This window comes from Oryza glaberrima, chromosome 2 (genome assembly GCF_000147395.1).
Source record: "Oryza glaberrima chromosome 2, OglaRS2, whole genome shotgun sequence".
Taxonomy (NCBI): Eukaryota; Viridiplantae; Streptophyta; class Magnoliopsida; order Poales; family Poaceae; genus Oryza; species Oryza glaberrima.
Window position 1 is genome coordinate 20,684,900 of NC_068327.1, and position 19,677 is coordinate 20,704,576.

General features: G+C 41.3%; 3 protein-coding genes across 3 annotated transcripts; 1 reads left to right on the forward strand and 2 right to left on the reverse strand.

The window, feature by feature from the left end:
* Nucleotides 1-475: 475 nt before the first annotated feature.
* Nucleotides 476-5,729, forward strand: LOC127761560 (ultraviolet-B receptor UVR8-like). The gene is made up of 12 exons (XM_052285874.1): nucleotides 476-635; nucleotides 718-916; nucleotides 1,000-1,146; nucleotides 1,901-1,982; nucleotides 2,759-2,914; nucleotides 3,165-3,338; nucleotides 3,497-3,568; nucleotides 4,220-4,291; nucleotides 4,530-4,648; nucleotides 4,759-4,844; nucleotides 4,966-5,018; nucleotides 5,293-5,729. Exons 1-12 carry the CDS (start codon nucleotides 512-514, stop codon nucleotides 5,368-5,370), a joined length of 1,362 nt encoding a protein of 453 aa, XP_052141834.1. The 5' UTR covers nucleotides 476-511; the 3' UTR covers nucleotides 5,371-5,729.
* Nucleotides 5,730-5,767: 38 nt separating this feature from the next.
* Nucleotides 5,768-7,280, reverse strand: LOC127761561 (uncharacterized). The gene is made up of 2 exons (XM_052285875.1): nucleotides 6,265-7,280; nucleotides 5,768-6,172 (listed from the first exon to the last, which is right to left on the reverse strand). Exons 1-2 carry the CDS (start codon nucleotides 6,903-6,905, stop codon nucleotides 6,166-6,168), a joined length of 648 nt encoding a protein of 215 aa, XP_052141835.1. The 5' UTR covers nucleotides 6,906-7,280; the 3' UTR covers nucleotides 5,768-6,165.
* An 846-nt stretch (nucleotides 7,281-8,126) lies between these two features.
* Nucleotides 8,127-19,401, reverse strand: LOC127761559 (phosphoinositide phosphatase SAC7-like). The gene is made up of 19 exons (XM_052285873.1): nucleotides 19,189-19,401; nucleotides 17,848-18,221; nucleotides 17,675-17,766; nucleotides 17,363-17,420; nucleotides 14,405-14,461; nucleotides 14,273-14,306; nucleotides 14,052-14,132; nucleotides 13,756-13,862; nucleotides 13,535-13,621; nucleotides 13,285-13,362; nucleotides 12,789-12,859; nucleotides 12,606-12,704; nucleotides 11,781-11,880; nucleotides 11,082-11,190; nucleotides 10,907-10,979; nucleotides 10,243-10,336; nucleotides 9,869-9,961; nucleotides 9,572-9,638; nucleotides 8,127-8,581 (listed from the first exon to the last, which is right to left on the reverse strand). The coding sequence occupies exons 2-19, from the start codon at nucleotides 18,208-18,210 to the stop codon at nucleotides 8,451-8,453; spliced, it is 1,794 nt and encodes a 597-aa protein (XP_052141833.1). The 5' UTR covers nucleotides 18,211-18,221; nucleotides 19,189-19,401; the 3' UTR covers nucleotides 8,127-8,450.
* Nucleotides 19,402-19,677: the final 276 nt, after the last annotated feature.

The window sequence follows — 19,677 nt, forward strand, 5'->3', positions numbered from 1 at the left end:
TAGCAGCCATGGTTTGTTCCGTCCATACTCCATAAAATCTCTGGGTTCGTCACTGACGCTAGATCTTGTAGGTATTGAATTATAAAATCTGTTCTTTTAATTAAGGTATAGCTAGTCAGAAATATTCTCTCCGTTTCATATTTTAAGTTGTTTGATTTTTTCTTATTAGTCAAACTTCTTAAAGTTTAATCAAGTTTACAGCAAAACATAGTAATATTTGTAATACGAAACAAACATTATATCAAAACATATTTAATGCTAAATTAATTAAACTAATTTGATATTGTAAATATTGCTATTTTTTAACTTGTTCAAATCTAAAGAACTTTAACTTAAAAAAGTCAAACGACTTATAATATAAAACGAAAATAGTAGCTTAGTGTGAATAATTGGCGCCATTATTTTGGCGGGTTGCCCATCCCATCCGCCGCTGCTAGTCTACGGCTACTTAAACCAGCCGTATCTACACACTTGCTCACTCTGCTCTCGTTCTCTTCTGTCTGCTGCTACCATGCATTCGACCGGCATGGAGATGGAGGTGGAGGTCGCCGGCGACGACGAGGCGGTCCCGGAGGCGCCGGAGCGGTCCGTCGTCCTCATCTCCGCCGGCGCCAGCCACTCCGTCGCCCTGCTCAGTAAGCCGTCGCGAGAGAGAGAGAGAGAGAGCGCCTAGGCGGTGGTTAATTATCTGACTTGACGGATTGACATGGCGTGTAGGCGGCGGGGTGGTGTGCTCGTGGGGGCGCGGCGAGGACGGGCAGCTGGGGCACGGCGACGCGGAGGACCGGCCGGTGCCGACGGTGCTGACGGCGGCGTTCGACGACGCGCCGGGGGGCGTCGCCTCCGTCGTCATATGCGGCGCCGACCACACCACCGCCTACTCCGACGAGGAGCTGCAGCTCTACAGTTGGGGATGGTACGCACTTGCGCTTGATCGATCGATCATCTCGCCGCCGCCGCCGTGAATCGAACTGAGAATTCGATCCGCCGCCGTTGCAGGGGCGACTTCGGGAGGCTGGGTCACGGCAACTCCAGCGACGTGTTCAACCCGCAGCCCATCCAGGCGCTCCAGGGCGTCCGGATCACCCAGATCGCCTGCGGCGACAGCCACTGCCTCGCCGTCACCGTCGCCGGCCATGTCCACAGGTACCTCTACTCTTTCATGTATTACGACACCCTCCCACACCCGCTTTCCTTTTCTTTTGTTTGATGTAATCTCCTAGCCTTAAGACTATTGTACATTGTTTCCTTCTCCTTTAATGCAAATACACCTTGCTGAGTTTAAAATGAAAATAACTCTTTCATGTATTACGACCTGCCCAAGCGCCTACCCTAGGATATCGGACTCAACGACGGCAGTGACGAACCTAGAATAAAAATTATCAGTGATATCTAATTATTAAGTGATATACTTAATTACCATCGCGTAAATTAAACTAGGATTGAATCATCTACCCAGGGTTCTGTGATCTTGGTAAGACTTTATAGGATCGCTACTGCTCGACAGTAGGTGAGACCAGAGCGATGTTATCCCTCGAGCGGAGTCCCCTCGAACAGGCGAGCCCAAATACCATTCTTTTTTTTTTCGAGTAGCAAAATGTCTAGTCTTTTATTAAGAGAGGAAAACTACCTTTTAAGAAAAGATAGGGTTTCTCAGAGTAGAGGAAAGGTAGTGACGGTACGTAGAAATCGCTATTTCTTTTCAGCAACTTTACTGGATTATTACCGACGATTATTTAGTACGCGTCTCGAAAAATACGTTTTCTTAATAAACTTTCTTCTACTGTATTGTATTCCTTAGACCATTTATTTTTTGAGCTATTTGCTAATTTTGTTTCTAATTATATTTAATCTATCCCTATAATCAAAGTGTTCTTGTGTGCTGGTTGATTGATTTCAGCTGGGGACGCAATCAAAATGGTCAGCTTGGCCTCGGAAACACCGAGGACTCCTTGCTCCCACAAAAGATTCAAGCTTTTGAGGTATCAAAACGTCTTCATCTAGCTCTGTTTGTTGGAACAGGGTAAGGCAAAATAGACCAAAAGAATAAGTGAAAATGATAGCAGCATCCGCGGGAAATATCTTTATGTACTCTACTCCCTCCATTCACTTCTATAAGGCTTATTTTGATTTCGAAACGGACAAACTTTGAAGATTTTGACGAGCGCATTATTAAGCATACAAATATATTTTTTAGTGTTTAAAGTTATACCTATAGATTTGTATTTCAAAGAGCTTCCACGTAATATTGGTTTTGTTCCTATTAAAAAAATATATTACGAGAAATTAATGGTCAGAGTTTAGTCTTGCAGACTTAATTTTATAGTCAAAATACGCCTTATATCTAAAAATAAAGGGAGGGACCGAGGGAGTACAAATGTATTCCACCTGACGATGTTCTTGGCCGAGGCTATGAGTGCCAATAATAACATCCATGAGCCCCCCAACCATGGACCACGAAGTATTCATGAACTGATGCCACAATTTCGAAATCACGCAAAATAATTAAGCTATACCATCAGAAGTTGAGCAGTGAGTGGTCGCAATCAAGCCTTCAATGTGCTTCACGATTTGCGCATGAGATCACCAAAGAATAAAATAATAATAAAGGAAACATTTTTGCTTTGTGACAATAGCAACATTGATGGGCAAAATTCTTCAAATATCTAGAATGACACCTCTAAAATTCAGAAACAGCACATTGAGGCTGTTAGGAACAATACTTGCTCTAATTAACAACAAGACTGTGTGGATTCAGGGTGTCCGTGTAAAAATGATTGCTGCTGGTGCCGAGCACACCGCTGCTGTAACAGAAGATGGTGATCTCTACGGTTGGGGCTGGGGTCGGTATGGCAACTTGGGACTAGGCGATCGCGATGACCGCTTAATCCCAGAAAAAGTTTCTTCTGTGAATGTCAGTAATCTTACTCTTGGTTGTCTCTGACTCTTATTGCAGTTATCATTTATGTTCTACATCATCATTTTTTTCATGGAGAAATTTTACGGTACTCAAAGAAAGTACAAGTAGGTGTGAAAAATTTACACTAAAAATTTTGATACCTCGAGGCATAGCAACTGAAGGTATCAAGTTTACACTCGAAAATGGGATATATTCCGGTACATTCTCAAGGATGATAAAACTACCCTTTTCGTTGATTTTCCAGGGTCAAAAGATGGTGCTTGTAGCGTGCGGGTGGCGCCATACTATCACCGTGTCCTCCTCCGGTAGCATCTACACATATGGATGGAGCAAGTATGGTCAGCTAGGGCATGGTGATTTTGAGGATCACCTGGTTCCACACAAGTTGGAAGCATTGAAGGATACTACTATATCTCAAGTATAAATATTATCTAAAAAATATCTCAAGTATAAATGGATAGCCTTTTGCTCTGAATTCTGTAATATAGCAATCTGTCGAAATTCTATTTGTGACACTGTTTTTTTCAATAGGAAGAAGCTGTAGAGTTGATCTTTTTTTTTTTTTGGGTGATGAAGATTTCAGGTGGGTGGAGGCATACAATGGCACTTGCAGCAGATGGGAAACTCTATGGATGGGGATGGAACAAGGTGATTGGTGAATTGCCTACTCCTCCCCTTGTTTGATTAATTGCTGATGGGAACATGGCACCAATCTTGCTCTGAACATGTTCTTATATGTTGATGAATACTAAATCTTAAAACATTTCTGAAGAATGACATTCAGTGTTCTTTAAGACACAATGGAACTAGAAGAGCTAAGTGTCTTGATCTGGAAAAAGAAAAATCTCACAGCAGCAGATAGCAACCGTTTTCCCTGTTCCTCCAGGGCACCATACTACCACTACAACCTCCACTTTTAGGTACCAAGTGTTTCACCAATCCACCAAACCCCACTTGTCAGCTTGATTTTCGGAGTATGAATGATATGTGACCACTCTATAGTAATTCATATTTCAGTGAATTGATTAGTATATGCAGTTCAATTCAACATGTATGTTCAATTTGGATGCCTCTATTGGCATAAATATCTTGAAAACGACATGCCTCTGGCGAAATAAGAGTTTGTGAAACCACGTCGATACTCCGACAATTTTGAGTCTCGAGTAAGGTGTACTACATGAGAATCGTCTGTACTTGTGTTCTCTGACATGTTTATCCTCTGAGCACCAATTTACCACCATTATGCTTGCATTTTATCATCACTTATGCTAATCTTTAGTTTTTTTTTGTCATGTGTAGTTTGGACAAGTCGGTGTTGGCGATAATGAAGATCACTGCTCCCCGGTGCAGGTCAATTTTCCAAACGAACAGGTAAACGGTGTTGTCTTGGAGTACTTGTTCTCACCCTTTTGCTCTGTTAACTTTTAATTGCGTCATGTGGTTCTAAACACAATGGTTATGATCTTTCCGCAACGATAACCGCAATGCTTGTGATCATCACCAAGGCTATTTCACCGCTCCATCTGAAGAAGGATTCCTCTCAGTTGACGTTATAAGTTTCGCATTTTCAGTTTCAGTCTCATTTGTATCATATGCCACTCAACTGCAGAAAGTTGTTCAAGTTGCTTGTGGATGGAGGCACACTCTTGCCCTGACAGAAGCCAAGAATGTTTTCTCATGGGGAAGGGGCACCAGTGGACAGCTTGGCCATGGTGAAACAGTTGATAGGTAATTTCTCGCACCCGAAGGATTTGCGCATTTGCAAAAAAAAATAAAAAATAAAAAATCCAGGTTTAATGCGCGGTAACTGAATCAAGAAAATATTTCTGTTGGTGAAGGAACATACCCAAGATGATCGATGCCTTGAGCTCGGATGGATCAGCTTGCAAGCAGCTGGAATCATCAAAAGCCGTCCCAATGTCAGGTAAATATATGCAATGCATCACATCATGCCTTTTTTCAGCTTCTACTGGCAGGTCTCTCTGCTCATGCAATTCTTCAGTCATTCATTCAGAGAACTTACATCATATAATCCTGTTTTTCAGCTAAAGTTTGGGTCTCGCCATCAGAGCGATATGCCATCGTGCCGGATGAGAAGGTGAGTTCATGTTTTGCTTTCAAAAAGAAGAAAAATAAATTAAAAAAAACACTCTCACATTGGGCTGAACATTCTTGTTGGATAAAGGAAGTATAACTTCCGGCCTCTGCACCATGCACGCAACCGTATTTCTTGACACTACGATTTGAACCCTGTTGGATGGAGTCATATACCTCACGACTCCACCGCCACACCAATGGACTGAACATTAATTCTTTGCAATCAACAACATTCAGACTGATGGATATATCATTCTGAAATTTCCTGTTCTTAGGCTGGAAAAGGCATCCCTGCCGGCAATGGAACAGAGACTCATGTGCCCCGAGGAGATGTGAAGAGGATGCGCGTCTGATTCAGCAACATATACGATCCAGTGCTCTTCTTCCACTTGATATCCTCTATTAGTTAACCCTAGAATTAGCATCATATATACATATAATAACCTTGGGGCAGCATTTATCCTCTACCATCTTATGACATATGCTGCCCAGTCTTTAATTAGTGTGTTGCCTTTTCATTTCTTAAAATAATCAGTGATATTATTCACAGTGAGGTTGGTCATGTATGACAGTATGAGTAACTATGGACTGTCATAGGTAGCACCATGGGAAAAAAAATCAGTCAGTTTATTATTCTGCTTGGCATTGCAAACTAAGCTATGTTATGTATGAATTATCTGTGATATTTTAGCTTAATTTGTTTGGCATTTCATCAGTAGCTGTGATACTCCCACAAATTTGGTTGCCTGGGCTGACAAAAACCATAATATTTCTTTAAAAATTGGCATACCTCCTGCCAACCAACTTGTTCAGAAACCAAACATGAGCTTTGCTCATAGAAAGAACACACCAAAGAGTCACAAAGCTCACTCCAATTAGATGAAAGAGTCAAAACTCACAATTCCGATTGGAACGCGGGATTTCCGAAGAAATTTTGTTGGGAAACCGAACACAGTATAAACTGTTTAATCCGTGTTTCCGTTTCGAAAAATTTCTACAGAATTCCTGCATTCCAACAGGGACATTTAGGGCTCATTTGTAACATACAAACTTCTAGAGAAATTTCATAGCATTTGAACTAATTAATGCAAAATTCCTGCTTTCCCAAAGAAGTCCTCGCACTCTTTGCAGCTACTGCAGCATGCAGCTTATGAACTATTCAAAACAAGACACACAAAGTGAGGAAACTAATATATATATATGGACAAAGCACAGTAGCATATATGGATGATAATCGCATTCATCACCTGGATTTATCTTTCCTTGATGAGAAGATTCTTCCAACAAATGAGACGCCATTCTTCTTCTGCTGCTGCTTCTTCTTGTTGTTCATGGCGTTCTTGGTGTTCTTCTTCCTCGCATTCCCCTGCCTCCTCTCTCCGAGGTGGCGATCGTCGTCGACCATCTTGATGGCCAGCGCCTCCGACAGGCTGGGCAGGTACTCCAGGCTCGCCGCCATCCACTCCTCGGCGCGGCTCTCGTCCCACCGGTCGCTGCGGACCCTGCCGCCGCCGCCGCCGAGGTCGACGTCGATGTCGACGACGGCGAGCTCCTTGCCCTTGCCGCGGGCGGCGCCGGCCGAGAGGATGGCGAGGCCGGTGCTGAGCTGCGCGGCGACGCTGGACACGGCCGTCTCCATGTGCGACTGCCTCTGCCGCAGCCGCTCCAGCTCGCCCCTCGCCTCGGCCAGCTCCGCCTCCAGCTTCCTCAGGCAGCCCAGCACCGCCGGCGGCGACGGCCTCCCGCCGCCGCCGCCGGCGGACTCGCTGCTCGCCCGGCTGGTGGAGCTGAGGCACCTTTCGCCGAACACCTCGACGGCCTCCCTGACCGACTGGAACGGCCGGGAGGTGTCCACCACGGCACGGCTCGCCGCCGCCGCGATCTCCATCGATCGACAAGATCAAGAGGACAATGCCGATGCCGGCGAGGAGGAGGCTGAGGTGATGGGAAGGAAAGAATGCGACGATGTGAGAGGACAGCAATGGCGAACTGAAGTAGACATATCTTGTCCTTGTCCTGTCTGTCTTTGCTTCTACTTCAGAGTTCAGAGTTATCAGAAACTAAAGTCACCAGCCAAACCAGCAACCACAACCAGACCACCGTGCAGTGCAGGACAGGAGGGGAGAGTGGCATGACAGTGGAATACAGGCATTGTGTCAAGGCCAAGGAAAACTAACCGGTAGAACAGGAGAAGGGTACTTGTCACCCAAGGCAGCAGACATCAAGTGGAGGCCGCAGGGCAGATTCTGGAGAAGTCGACACAGCTGATACCTGCAAAAGGCACAAATTTTGACAATATGACCCTTTGCAAAAACTATTTTTACAAATGAACCGCCGCCAAAACTTATTTCAAATCTGACCCTTTTGCTAAACGCCAAATCATTTGTCACTGAACTTAGACACCTCAACGCCACGTCAGCTGGCGCTGAATGCCGTGCCACGGCGGATGGGAGATAAGTCAGCGTGCCAACGTACATTCAGCGCCATGCTATTTGGCGCTGAGGTGTCTAAGTTCAGCGCCACACGATTTGGCGTTGAGCAAAAGGGTCAGATTTAAAATAAGTTTTGGCAGCGGTTCATTTGTAAAAATAGTTTTTGCAAAGGGTCAAATTGTGAAAATTTGTGTGCAAAAGGTGCAAAAACAACATATACATACCTACCTAGTCACATGCAAGAATGAAGTTACTAAGTGAGTACTGACACAATCTTGCAATGCCTAGTGTCACAAAGAAGGGAAAAGGATGCAATGCTTCAGCTGTTAGGCACAAGGCAATGAAAAAAATAAATGGCTCATTGATTGAAGGTTGTGCAGTGCACAAATGGTCGTTGGAATTGAGTTTCAAGTCAGATTAGCATGCCTCAGTTACAAATGAGATATCTACAGCTAAGGCACAAATGAGATAACGATGGAACATAAGCTTGAAGTATTTACAAGTATTCCAGACATAAGCTTGAAATGGAACTGACGGATAGCTCTGGATACATAGCGAATTATGTAAAAAGGGGGGCACAGGTGCAGATACCACAAAATCTCTGGATCTTGAAAAACTGTGCAAACATATTTTTTACTGATCAGTAATCCATTCTGGAATTTGAACATAATTAATCCTTGCAAGAAAAATATGTCAAATATAGTTGTTGTCGATGAAACAGTGTACCAGGAGGTGTATTGAATTATATACTGCTAAGTCAAACAGAATCGTGAACGTGATGCCCCAAAAGATGGCTGGAAATCAAAACAATGAGAAGGAAAAGGAAAAAAAAAACTTGTTACAAAAATGGAAAATAAAACTCATTACAATATAGGGGAGGGTCAAATTCCCAGCAAAAAATGCGACCAATATATCTTCATATGAAACAAGGTGCTGACTGTCTGATGAAAAATGATAACCTATGAGGCAGCTCAGTGTCCGTGTAAAGTGGTTGTTTTGCTTCAATGGCGCGACTGATAAAAACGAGGTCTGTTGGTGAACACCCGACCATTGGCTCTGACAAAATGTGTGATGCCAATGCAAAGACCAGCCCATAGAAGTGACAACACTAAATGGCGAACATCATTCCTGGCTGCAGAGATATTGAAGCAGTTAATTAGCTGCACATATATTCCCATTATATAGTAAAAATATAATGTGACTCCAAAATCTTCTTTGAGAAAGTACATATGTATTCGGATGGTTATAACTTGAAACAAATTTATTTTACTCAACTGTGATACATGTCCAATGCCATCCTCAATTATAAGAGCGGTTCAAATTTCAGTCATGCTATCAAAACCAATGTAAATAAGCCCCAACGTTCTAAACCACCTTACCTCATGTTTTGCAACATGCAAAAGAAGAAAAAATAGTCAGCACCCAGCAGTATTAGCCTATGCAACTTTACTTTTTTTCAGTTTTACAAGCGTAGCATAGCATCATATCAGCAGAAATCCAAGTAACTTGGATTTGAATTTTATGACTAGCTATCTTGTTTACTGAGTTTGAGTTTTTGAGATATAGGAAAGTGGGATATATTAGGTGAGTTACGACCAGAAATGGGACTTGTGTTAGGTATCCATGTTTGGGCTTGGAAGTGTGATCCTAAACAAGGATCAGTGACCATCAATAAATTAAGGAAGAAATATGTATATCCTTGTCACTTGTCCTCCTCCATTCCTAACTGCCTAAGTGCATCTCTCTTTTACGTGCTTTTTTTCTGTTACTTCTTGAATTACCAGCAATGTCACTCCTTGTCAGGAGTCAGGACCTGGACAAAGTCTCCCATCTTTCGTGCACAACTATGCCTTGCAAATCGCACTGGGCATGACATCAGAGCGAAGAAAAGGTTGCATACTAAAAAACTGGCAACAATATATAGCAAAATTATTTTGCAGATGGGTGAACCTAAAGGAACCAAGAATTGTAAGAGAGAGTTCTTTGTGTAATGTAATATGCACAGAGAGCAGAGGAAATGCTGCCTGACACGGTGCAAATAAACCTAAGAAAAATATCTGTTAAGAAAACAATTGTTAAATATACTCCACTGTGTCTGCTTCAACAGTCACAGAAATCTTACCTTGTCTTAGTGACATCATCATGAACATAAGAGCTCCCATAACCAATGCAAAAGCAAGGCGGAAGGACTGCAAAATAAGAATTGTGCAATTAAGAGCTTTATCCCATTGGAGAAAGATACAAAATACAGTCCATAACTGATCCAACAGTTTCTCATACATACAGACTATAGAGTAAGTTCCTACGCACATGTGCCTAGTCGTAAGTGTTTGCCAGGGTAACAAAGAAGGCTTTCCCAGTAGCAATTCATGTGTCAGTATAAAAGAGCAATTATACACTACAGCAAAAATGTACCCACCGCATAATTCTCTAGAAGTCCTGCTTTGCTTGGACCTGCCATGTCGCGGCTAACAGATATAATGTAATGTCCTTGAAGTAGATCCATGGCATCCTATAAAAAACAACAGAAAAATAATAAGGCAATGCTCTAGCTTGGTTTAAATTTTTCTAGGGCTGGTGAAATGGCAAATGAGTGACCACGTAAACATTCCAATGCACTACCAATATCCAAAAGCAATGCTTACTATTGCTTGAGGATGTTTGCATGACTAATGGTCTATCACGATTAAGTGAGAAATTCACAAGAAAATAAGCTGGCATATTAGCGGTGAATGGGGTTCATTGTTTTGGTCATTCTGATTTATTGATTTTCATGCAAAGTCAGTCATTTACCTGTTTAGTGCCATCTGCAAAGTTATTCAAGTAGTATCTAGCAAGTGAATTCCACAGATCATTCAGAATTCCCTGGGTACTTCTCTTCCCATACCTAATAAAACAAAAACAATTGTTAAATATGGGAACAAACAAACAAGTAATAAATTATGCTGCCGCATTTTATTTGTCAATATCAGAATATGAAAGAAAAACGAGCATAAATTTAGCAGCACAAACTTATGCGTGCCCCAAAAGAGCATGTATACTACTTAGTAATGTTAGCCCGTCATGGGATCTGGTACTATCTTAGGCCTTTTTTCACTGATGGTTATTAGCATGCTGGAAATCAGTTACAACCCATAGGGTATTTGGTTGCCCACAAGTATGGAGACATTTCAGCAAGAATAGTAAAAGGACATCAACTTCATGATAGCCCATTGAAACTCTTAAAACTTCCAAGTTCCACACAAAACATAAGTGGCTCAGATGTGAACAGACTCAAGGTGATAACAATCACTATGATTTTCCTTTTCTGATGTAAGCTGGAATTAGTTCTTTCTCTTGATAACAAAGAAGGAACTTCCAGTAATACTGTTCACCATGAACTTCCAGTAACACTGTTCCAGTAAATGTGCTGCACTTTGGAAATGAAGAAAAGGCAGTTTTTCTATTTAGGAATTACCGAACAAAATCGCCCTTCAATGCCGGAGTTCCAGAGTACTGAGTGCTTATTGAATCTCCATGGTTGGCCCATACTGAACAAGAGTATTTTGCATCAAGAAGAAGCATAGGAGATACAAACAAGCATGAGGAATACAAACAAGAAGAACCAGGGTTAGTGAACATGAACAACTCACAAACTTTGTATTTTGCATCAAAAGCTGGATGGTTGCTTATCGTATCATTAACACCGAGAACCCCTATTCGCTGAAGTTGGTTTTCTAGTATCTTTCCTCCAATCATGCTCTGTTTAGTCATCATATTGATAATCAGAATTCTGGTAAAGTGAAAACTCCATGGAAGAGGGGGAAATAAGACATAAATAAACGACGGATAAGTATTAAGTATTATACTTTGAAGTTAACCTAGTCTACTTGACTGCAATTAGATACTTAGGAGTAACTGAAGTGGCTTTTCCCTTTGAGGCATGTGATCTTACTACATCAGTCAATAGGTTATGTTCTAGAATACATCAACCAGCAAATCAAAGTAACTCAAGCCAGTCCTTAAGTGTACATCAATATATATTAAGTCCAACAGTTTGGATTTGATTTAGATAAATCCAATGAGACAACCCACTGCAAAATGACAAGTTAACTCAGGTTGTAGATCTATCTGGCAGCACATCTAGGTTTGTAATAGTCTAAAAAAAGAGCAATGCCACTTATTTAAAAAAACATTGTCTTCCACACAGATCTCAAAAGAAGGAAGAGAAACTATCAAGAATTAGCTACTACAGTGCAACATGGTAGGTAAATTATCCAGTAACCATAAGTGTTCACAATATCTACAATTAAATTTGACGTGCAACAAAAACTATACTTGACAGTATATACCTGAGTTACATTGGTGCGATCTAAGCAATCGACACAATTTGTCCTGATAGTGCCAGTCTGCTCCTCAATTTTTTCACCTTTACCATTCAAAAGGAAATACCTAACCCATAACATTATTAGCAAGATCAAGAAGGAGAAAATATATCCACCATGTTCCATAGTAATGAAAATGCTCTGTCCAAAGGCATAAGAGAGTTGGGATAGTACAGAGATGTACTGAAAATCTCAGACCTGGAACTTTTTCCCCTTTCTTTCTGTTAATAGAGCAAAAGAGAGGAGGGGAGCGGATGCTAAAACACCTAAACAAGGACTTAAAAACAGTATGACTAACACAAGTGACTATTGCTCTTCCCTTTGCCTACTATGCCAGAGAATTCAGTGCACGAAAATAATCTACATACTGCTGGAGTATTTGTGTTTTTAATGTATAGGTATTACTGCACAGTGATTGAGTAATCAACCAATATTCAGATGACTGAAACTCAGAAGTAGTAACAGAACCAATTGTTTGCTAAATAAAGTAACATGATGCAAGTGTCTGCTTTAGAAGTTTCATATGCCAAACCAAGAGTCAAGAACTAGTGCACCAAAAATTGACTCTGCATTCATTTGAAAGCATGTGTAGTCACGTGGTAAATAGCCTAATGATTTTGGGGGGTTGCTTAGCGAATGAAACCCAATAACAGAAAAAAAAAAGACAGCAAACAAATGCAGGGAAAAAGCAATGAATTAAGTAACACCAAAATACATGTCATGGGCACTGAGGCCAGAAAATGATAAACAGATCAAATGGAGCACTCTATAATGTATCTGCCAAAAATATACCTATGTTTCTTGAGATAATCTTCAATTTGATCGTAGAGCTGAGAAAGGCGCTCAAAGTGAATATGACCACAGATTCGATGGAAATCAAAATGCACATATCTGCAAGTGCACGCATTGATAGATATGTTAACTACAGTAATATATGTTTGGAGAACACTGCATTTGGGCAAAAGAAATTGCTACCTTATGTCTTCACTGAGAATAGGTTCAATAGATTTTGCATATCTGTCATGGAGGCGACCTTCACCACCGTGCTGTATATAGGAATCGGAATTAAAATTAAAGGATGAACAGCCATGTTGTTAAAAGGATAAAGCAACAAACTAGAATATCAGAATAATTGGCATCCTCTAACTTAAACAAAAAATATAACAAAATCATATTGCACTTTTTAGATAAAATCATGAAATGTCTATGCATAAAATCAAGGTAAAAGTAATAGCTTGGTTCTATTCCCAGGAACATAGTAATAGTACGCCCAATCAACAGAATAGCATGGAACTGGGCAGAACCAATATTGAAGATCAATCCTAAAATAAACAAGAATCTGATTTTGTATGATAGACACCTTGGGTAGTGGCAAAATCAAATGTGGTGACATTTTAGCAAGTAAATATACTTAGTTCTAAAAAAATACGAAAGACAAGGTGATTCCAAAGTTTAAAGGCACGATACTTACTGTATTGACAAGATCAACAGCCAATACAGCTCCATATTTCTTCTGTAAATCATGAAAGTGCCGCTCAAGTATGCGTGGCTGAAGAAAGAAGCCAAAGACAAATTAAAACAAAAGGAAAAAGTTTAGGTTGCATTGCAGAGAAACAACTAACCATGCTGGGTTAGTATAACACAGAAAGCCATTGAAAATGTATAGTTTAGTAATTGTGACATAGTCAACAAAAAACAAGGAATAAATTGAGTGAGCTCACCGCCTCCTCTTGTCTAACAATGTCAAAGCTAGGTTTATATGTCAAATCAACAATCTGCTCCCACAAGAATGGTATGGACCCTCGAACCTAAAAGCACATTAATTTGTCAAGGTATTAGAATGTGGTAAAAAGAAAATAGTAATAACCTACTGATGAAATTGCAACTCACAAATTAATATAAAGGCAGATTGGTTGGTTTTAAACTATCCTAAGAAACTTACTTGTACATAGGATGCTGTGAACCCTTTTGATTCCATTATCTGCTCTGATTCAACAAAGTTGGCAGCATAACCCTCTGGGTCAGCTCCACGTCTCCACATTCGTGTACCTTTTAGTTAAAAAAAAAACTCATCAACTGTAATTAAATCTACTCATATGCCAGTGAGTTTCTCAAAAATAAGGAGCCAGGATGTAATAAAAATTAGAAAAAATAATCAAATACATAAAAAAAATATTTTCAAGTGACAATAAGCAGAAGAGAACATGTGAACTTATTCTGATCACTGATGATTCTCACCTATCCTCCGTGTGCACCTACGTGCAATCAGGGTCACATTTACCTTCTCCGATCCAACTTCTGCATGGATATTCTGAAAGCCTGATATTCAGTTAAGTGTCTGCGACTTATATTGACATATGACCCTAGGGAAGGTGATTCAAGTTCAAATAATAATATATTATTATATTGCATCTCTGACAGTGACCAAATTGAAATGTCATATGACAAACAAAGGATACTGCCTTGAATGACTGGCAACAAGTACTGGTCCAGCTGTTAAGGAAGAAAGAAACAATCAATACACTTTGCAAGTATCAGTTATTTAATTCTTCAAAACTATGAAATCAGTAAGCTTCAAATTTAATTCTTGCCTTGTTCTCAATTAGAGGTTCCAGCAAGTAACTGTTCCATAGAAATCTTGGTTCTGCCTGTAAAGAATGTAATTATTTCACCTGTGCAATATAGATTTGAAAAGGCACAGGAATTTTTTGTTTACATGTTTAATCTGTTGTGCTTTTAGGCATTTAGCACGAGCAACTTTTGACATAGCAGCACTATGTTGTTGCTTTAAGAAGCTACTGTATACAAGTTCAAGGCATAGCTTATAAATTTAAAATTCAAAATAAGGAATTGCCCCAGTCTTGAAAGTAAAATACATATGGTATATGATTAAAAAAGGAGATATTTACAGAATTATTGTCACATATGACCCATTTTGAGCCTTTGTGGAAAAGGACAGTGCAAGATGGATGTTTCACAGTATAAAATGTTAATTCAACAGTACTTAACTCCCCAGTGGAAAAAAAAAAGTACTGTAGTATGTTACTCTGTAAAAATTTAGCACTCTTTACATTTTTCATGCTTAACTACTGAAAGTTTTAACTTAAGCCACAGCATGCTACTTTTTGGGGACAAGACAGGTCTTTAAAACAAATGCTATTAAAGCTCCAGTGTTCCTAGATGGGATCTATGTTTTCCTAGATGGCAAGATGATTGTGCAGCAATTACCGGACTATAGAAGCAGCAGAAGCAAAAATAAAATTCCAGGCGCTCAAATGGCAAACAGTGTTATACAAATCGGCTCTAGGTGCCAGGTAGCCACCTGAATTAGGCATTAGATCATTACTAGTGGAAGGTTTCATTTTTATGTTTCCAAGAATGCCAAATAAGCAACAAAACATTTAGGGTGCATTTGGACAGGAATCCTAATTCGCGCGTACACGCGACTTCTCCAAGTCGCGAGCGTGCCACGTGGCGGGTCCTCCTACGACCAAGCCTGCGTGCTTGTTTTTTCTTTTTTTTTCCTTTTTTTCGGTAGGCGCAACAGCCGTGTTTCTTTCTTTCTTTTTTTTTTTGGGCCGTTAACTACCACAAGTGTCTAAGAGTAGGAGTCAATATTTGAAAACTTTCAAGTCAAGATTTAAAAACTTTTAACTCAGATTTGAAAACTTTCAATTCAAACTTGAAAACTTTCAACTCGGATTTAAAAACTTTCAACTCGGATTTGAAAATGTTCAACTCGGATTTGAAAACTTTCAACTCGGACTTGAAAACTTTCAACTAAAGATTTGAAACTTTCAATTCAAATTTAAAAAAATCAAGTCAAGATTTGAAAACTTAACTCAGGTTTGAAAACTTTTAGCTCAAATTTAAAAGCTTTCACCTCAAAATTCAAAATATTTGACAAAATTTGAAAACTTTCATCTCAAAATTCAAAACATTAAACTTAAATTTTAGAAACTTTTCAACTCAAATTCAAAACTCTCAACTGATATTGAAGGCGAAAGATTGAATTTATAAAATATCACAAAAAAAATCATGCGCGCGTGTGGAAAAGAAAGAAGCGATTAAAAAAATCTGGAAAAAAAGAAGCGGTTTAAGAAAGGAAACAAAAAAGTGACGTTAAAATAGGAGATCTAGAAAAAAAAAAAGAAACGTGTAGGGACGCGGCTGGCGCACGCACCGGCTCCTTTCCCTGGCGCGCACGCGCGCGCTAGCATCCCCCGTGTTTGGATCCTTGGCTAAAGATTTTCTAGCCTAGCCTAGCCAGGCTTGGTGTTTGGTACCGATGAAATATCCTAGCTTTGAGGGACAAGCTAGCCTTGATGGGCAAGAAAAACCTTGCTCAGCCATGAGAACCGAATTGGCTCTCTCTCATCGGCAAGAAGTGCATACGTGAGGGGAAAAACTGATAGCCGTTTCTCAACATGGGGTAAAAGCAAGGAAACCAAATATGGTGCTTCGGCAAGAGCAGCAATAGCTGAAATGAGCTAGTTGAAATGAGCATAGCTGAAATGAGCTAGTTTGCCCATTCGAGCTATAGCTAAACTTACCTGAGCATCCAAACATACCCTTAGTTGATTGTGGAAACAGCCCATACGATGCATTTTTTTCATTTTGTTGTTTCCTAGGCAATACATGCAAGAGACAACAGATATTGGACATAGTGTACACATAGTTTCATCTTGATGAAACCCATTCCACCTCTCTCTTAGGCCCTGTTTGGGGGAGCTTGTCCCAGCTGCAGCTTTTCCTAAAAGCTGCCCCAAACAGTCCACAGCTTCTGAGAATATGTAGTTACAGATTCTGAAAAATGAGCTAAGAAGCCAGAAGCTGGAGAAGCTGGGTTTCAGAGCTTTTCCAGATTCGCAGAAGCTGGCTACCAAACAGCTGCTTCTCAGAATATAAAGCTCCCCCAAACAGGCCCTTAATCTCTTCATCAATTCCTTGCCACATCATAAAAAATATTGACATGGCACTCTATTTAGTGAGAACGAAACTCCCATTGGGAGTGGCCTTGGGCAGCTAACCATCCATGTGGGCTCCTTTAGCTGCTAATTTAATGTCCTACTGTCTAACATTTATATGTAATATGCTGGCTAATTGCTTGGATTTCACAAGTCATGTTGGACCTAGATGCTAGCTAAGTGACGCCTAGGCGCCGGCCCTGCTGACCCTCTAGGGCCTAGCGCCTTCTTGAACCATGATGGCAAAACACATAAATACAAGTGGCCAATATGCAACCTCTTCTGACTTCTTTGTTAATTAATTTCCCTTTTTCATAAATGTCAAAATAATCAACCATTACAAATTGTGTCCGGGAATTGGAATTAAAAATCAGACTGGTTTAGTTTATGTCCATATTTCTACATCAGATGTGTAAACTGATAGCTAAAGATGAAGTGAACAAGAAGTAGCTTTTGGCACCACAGCAGTAAAGTATAGGCAGCAAAAGATCAGGGATTACAAGAACAATGGAGAAAGCTCAGACCCTATGGGTATAAACAAACTCTAGAACTAAAAGGTTCCAAATGGTGAAGGCAGCAAACCTGTCTCCAAAGCGGAAGGGATTTGAACTCATCACCAAGATTATGTAGCCTCTGCAAACTGGAATAGAAGGAAACATAGATAAGCATGCTGTAGCAATAAGCCAAAAACAGAAGAAGAGAATTAAATGAAAGATGATAGCACAGGTGGACTGTAAAAATAAATAGAGAATGCCATCTACTAAAATAGAAGAACCCCATGCATAGAATTGCATACTATGCTGGAAATCCTCAATGCAAGTATGCAACAAGAGGTTGTAAGCTTTGACTATAAGACACTAGAATGTGACTATGTTTGACAAGAAGGATACTCACGTAAGTGTTAAGTTGATATCATATGAGAAGTACAGGCCTATAGTCTTCTCTGCAGCATGCAGGAGTTCTGAAAATTCTGTTTCCATTTTACTCTGCCAACAGCTTACTCAAATCATTAATTGAAAAATAGATGGAAGCTATATAAAACTGTGAAGGCATAAGTATTGCTTGACCTGATTGCCAGAAGTGCTACGCGAGTTACTGCAGGGGAGAACTTTTAGTCCTGTCACTTTAAAAATTGCATGTCCCAAGTAGGATCCCACACAATCACGGCCTGTTATCACTAAAAAATATGATCCAACTGAAAGCTTGAGAACTCCTATCACACCATACACTGTTTGACATTTTGGTTTTGTAGAAGAGTCACGTGGTGGCAACTCTTCAACTAGATTCATTGAACCATCAGAACGGTTAGCTGACAGATACAAGTCAGCAAGACCATCAATCGGCTCAAATACATAGCGGTCTGGGAACTCCCATAGTCTCAGTCTTGTGTGAAGTTTAGATGATGGACTTGAGTCATTTGCCCCACCCATGGAGGAATGCCCTGATATAAATAATAATAGAATTAGCAAACTGAAGTGTAATGAAAAATCAAAGGGCCAGAAACTAATAGGTTAATGGCTTTGATCTATATAATATGTATTATGGATAGTGTCAAGATACTGGGATGACAAGGGATAAACATATTAGCCACACCCACATTAGAAATAACCAGAGATAGATAACAAACAATTTTTATGGAAAGAAATTATAGAAATAAGCTCCAGGCTAACATCCTTCATGGAAATAAAAAATATATAATGTGAACCTTCAGCCCTCATGACTGCGAGATGGCTACGGCCGCATTGGTGGCTAAACAAGCTGCGCGTAATGGTGCAGGGCAAAAGATCGTTGGGGGCACCGGTGGAAACATGATTCTGCGGGAAACTTAAAGAGGGAGATCTCCTGCAGCCCTGCATCCAGCCACCGAAACGAGGCTCCTCGCGAGGCGGAACCGCGGATCGAAGGCGGCCTGTAGCTGGAGGAGCAGCACAGGCAGCCATCGGACCCCCTAAGCTGCGGCTAGCATCAGAGCGGAGATCTCGGGGGCCATGAGGGATCCGAATGCCTGGATACTGCTCCTATAGGTTGACGATTTGGGAGAAAGAGAGATCAGATGAGGATCGCGCAAGCTGGGAATCGAGCTAACTGACAAATCGCAGAAATTACAGTAGCCAGAAACAGTATTACTTAAAAGGGGACGCATTACGGCAAAAAATTTGCGAAAATTCAGCTTCCTTTTGCTCCCAAACAAAAAAGGGTAGGCACAGCTCGCTCACTGCCACGGGAAACGAAAAGGAAAAGCGGGCGGCGGCGGCGGCGGCTTCGAAAAAACCCGACGCGCGCGCGCGCACCGAAATCGGCGGCCAATCACGAACTCGCGGCGTCCGATCCATATCTAAGGACGAGAGACCGTGTGTGGCTCGTTCCGGGAGGAGATCGAGGGGGAGGGAGTCGGCTTCGCGGCGCACCTTGGGAGTTGGAAACGAGGCGGCGAGCAGCTGCGGCGGCGGCAGCCGATCGGGGCGGGGAAGAGGCGCGGCGGTGGAACGGCGGGAGGAGGAGGAGGAGGAGGAGGCGGCGCCGGCGCCGGCGGGTGCGAGGCGGAGGCGATCTCTCGTCGATGGGGCGAGTGCGCAGCACGACGAGACGACTAGTAGTTGTTGTTCGCTTTGTTCGGCGGCCGTTTCCGTGTGTAGCTGTGTATGCCAGCCAGCCAAGGGGGATAGAGGGAGGGAGCTGTATGGGCCGGATGGGCTCGGCCCACTTGAAGCAGCCCATCATTGATCAGGGAACTGGGGGAAATTTGCATCCTCAAGTTCCAATCGCATCCTTTAACCGCAAAACCGTGTACGAGGTATCCCTAGTCCTAAGGGCATCAGCAATGTTTTCTATCCACATCGGTATTAACGTGGGCCCAGATGACAGACGGTAATAGAGGGAGACATGCTCCACATTGC

Excerpts from the sequence above, each read along its gene's own strand:
- LOC127761560 (XM_052285874.1), top strand. The coding sequence starts at position 512 with ATGCATTCGACCGGCATGGAGATGGAGGTGGAGGTCGCCGGCGACGAC. Across the intron at positions 3,339-3,496 it reads AGGATACTACTATATCTCAA|ATTTCAGGTGGGTGGAGGCA; the intron begins GTATAAATATTA and ends TGGGTGATGAAG. Across the intron at positions 5,019-5,292 it reads CCATCGTGCCGGATGAGAAG|GCTGGAAAAGGCATCCCTGC; the intron begins GTGAGTTCATGT and ends TCCTGTTCTTAG.
- LOC127761561 (XM_052285875.1), bottom strand. The coding sequence starts at position 6,905 with ATGGAGATCGCGGCGGCGGCGAGCCGTGCCGTGGTGGACACCTCCCGG.
- LOC127761559 (XM_052285873.1), bottom strand. The coding sequence starts at position 18,210 with ATGGGTGGGGCAAATGACTCAAGTCCATCATCTAAACTTCACACAAGA. Across the intron at positions 13,363-13,534 it reads TTGTTAGACAAGAGGAGGCG|CCACGCATACTTGAGCGGCA; the intron begins GTGAGCTCACTC and ends TTCTTTCTTCAG. Across the intron at positions 12,705-12,788 it reads ATTCTCAGTGAAGACATAAG|ATATGTGCATTTTGATTTCC; the intron begins GTAGCAATTTCT and ends GTGCACTTGCAG.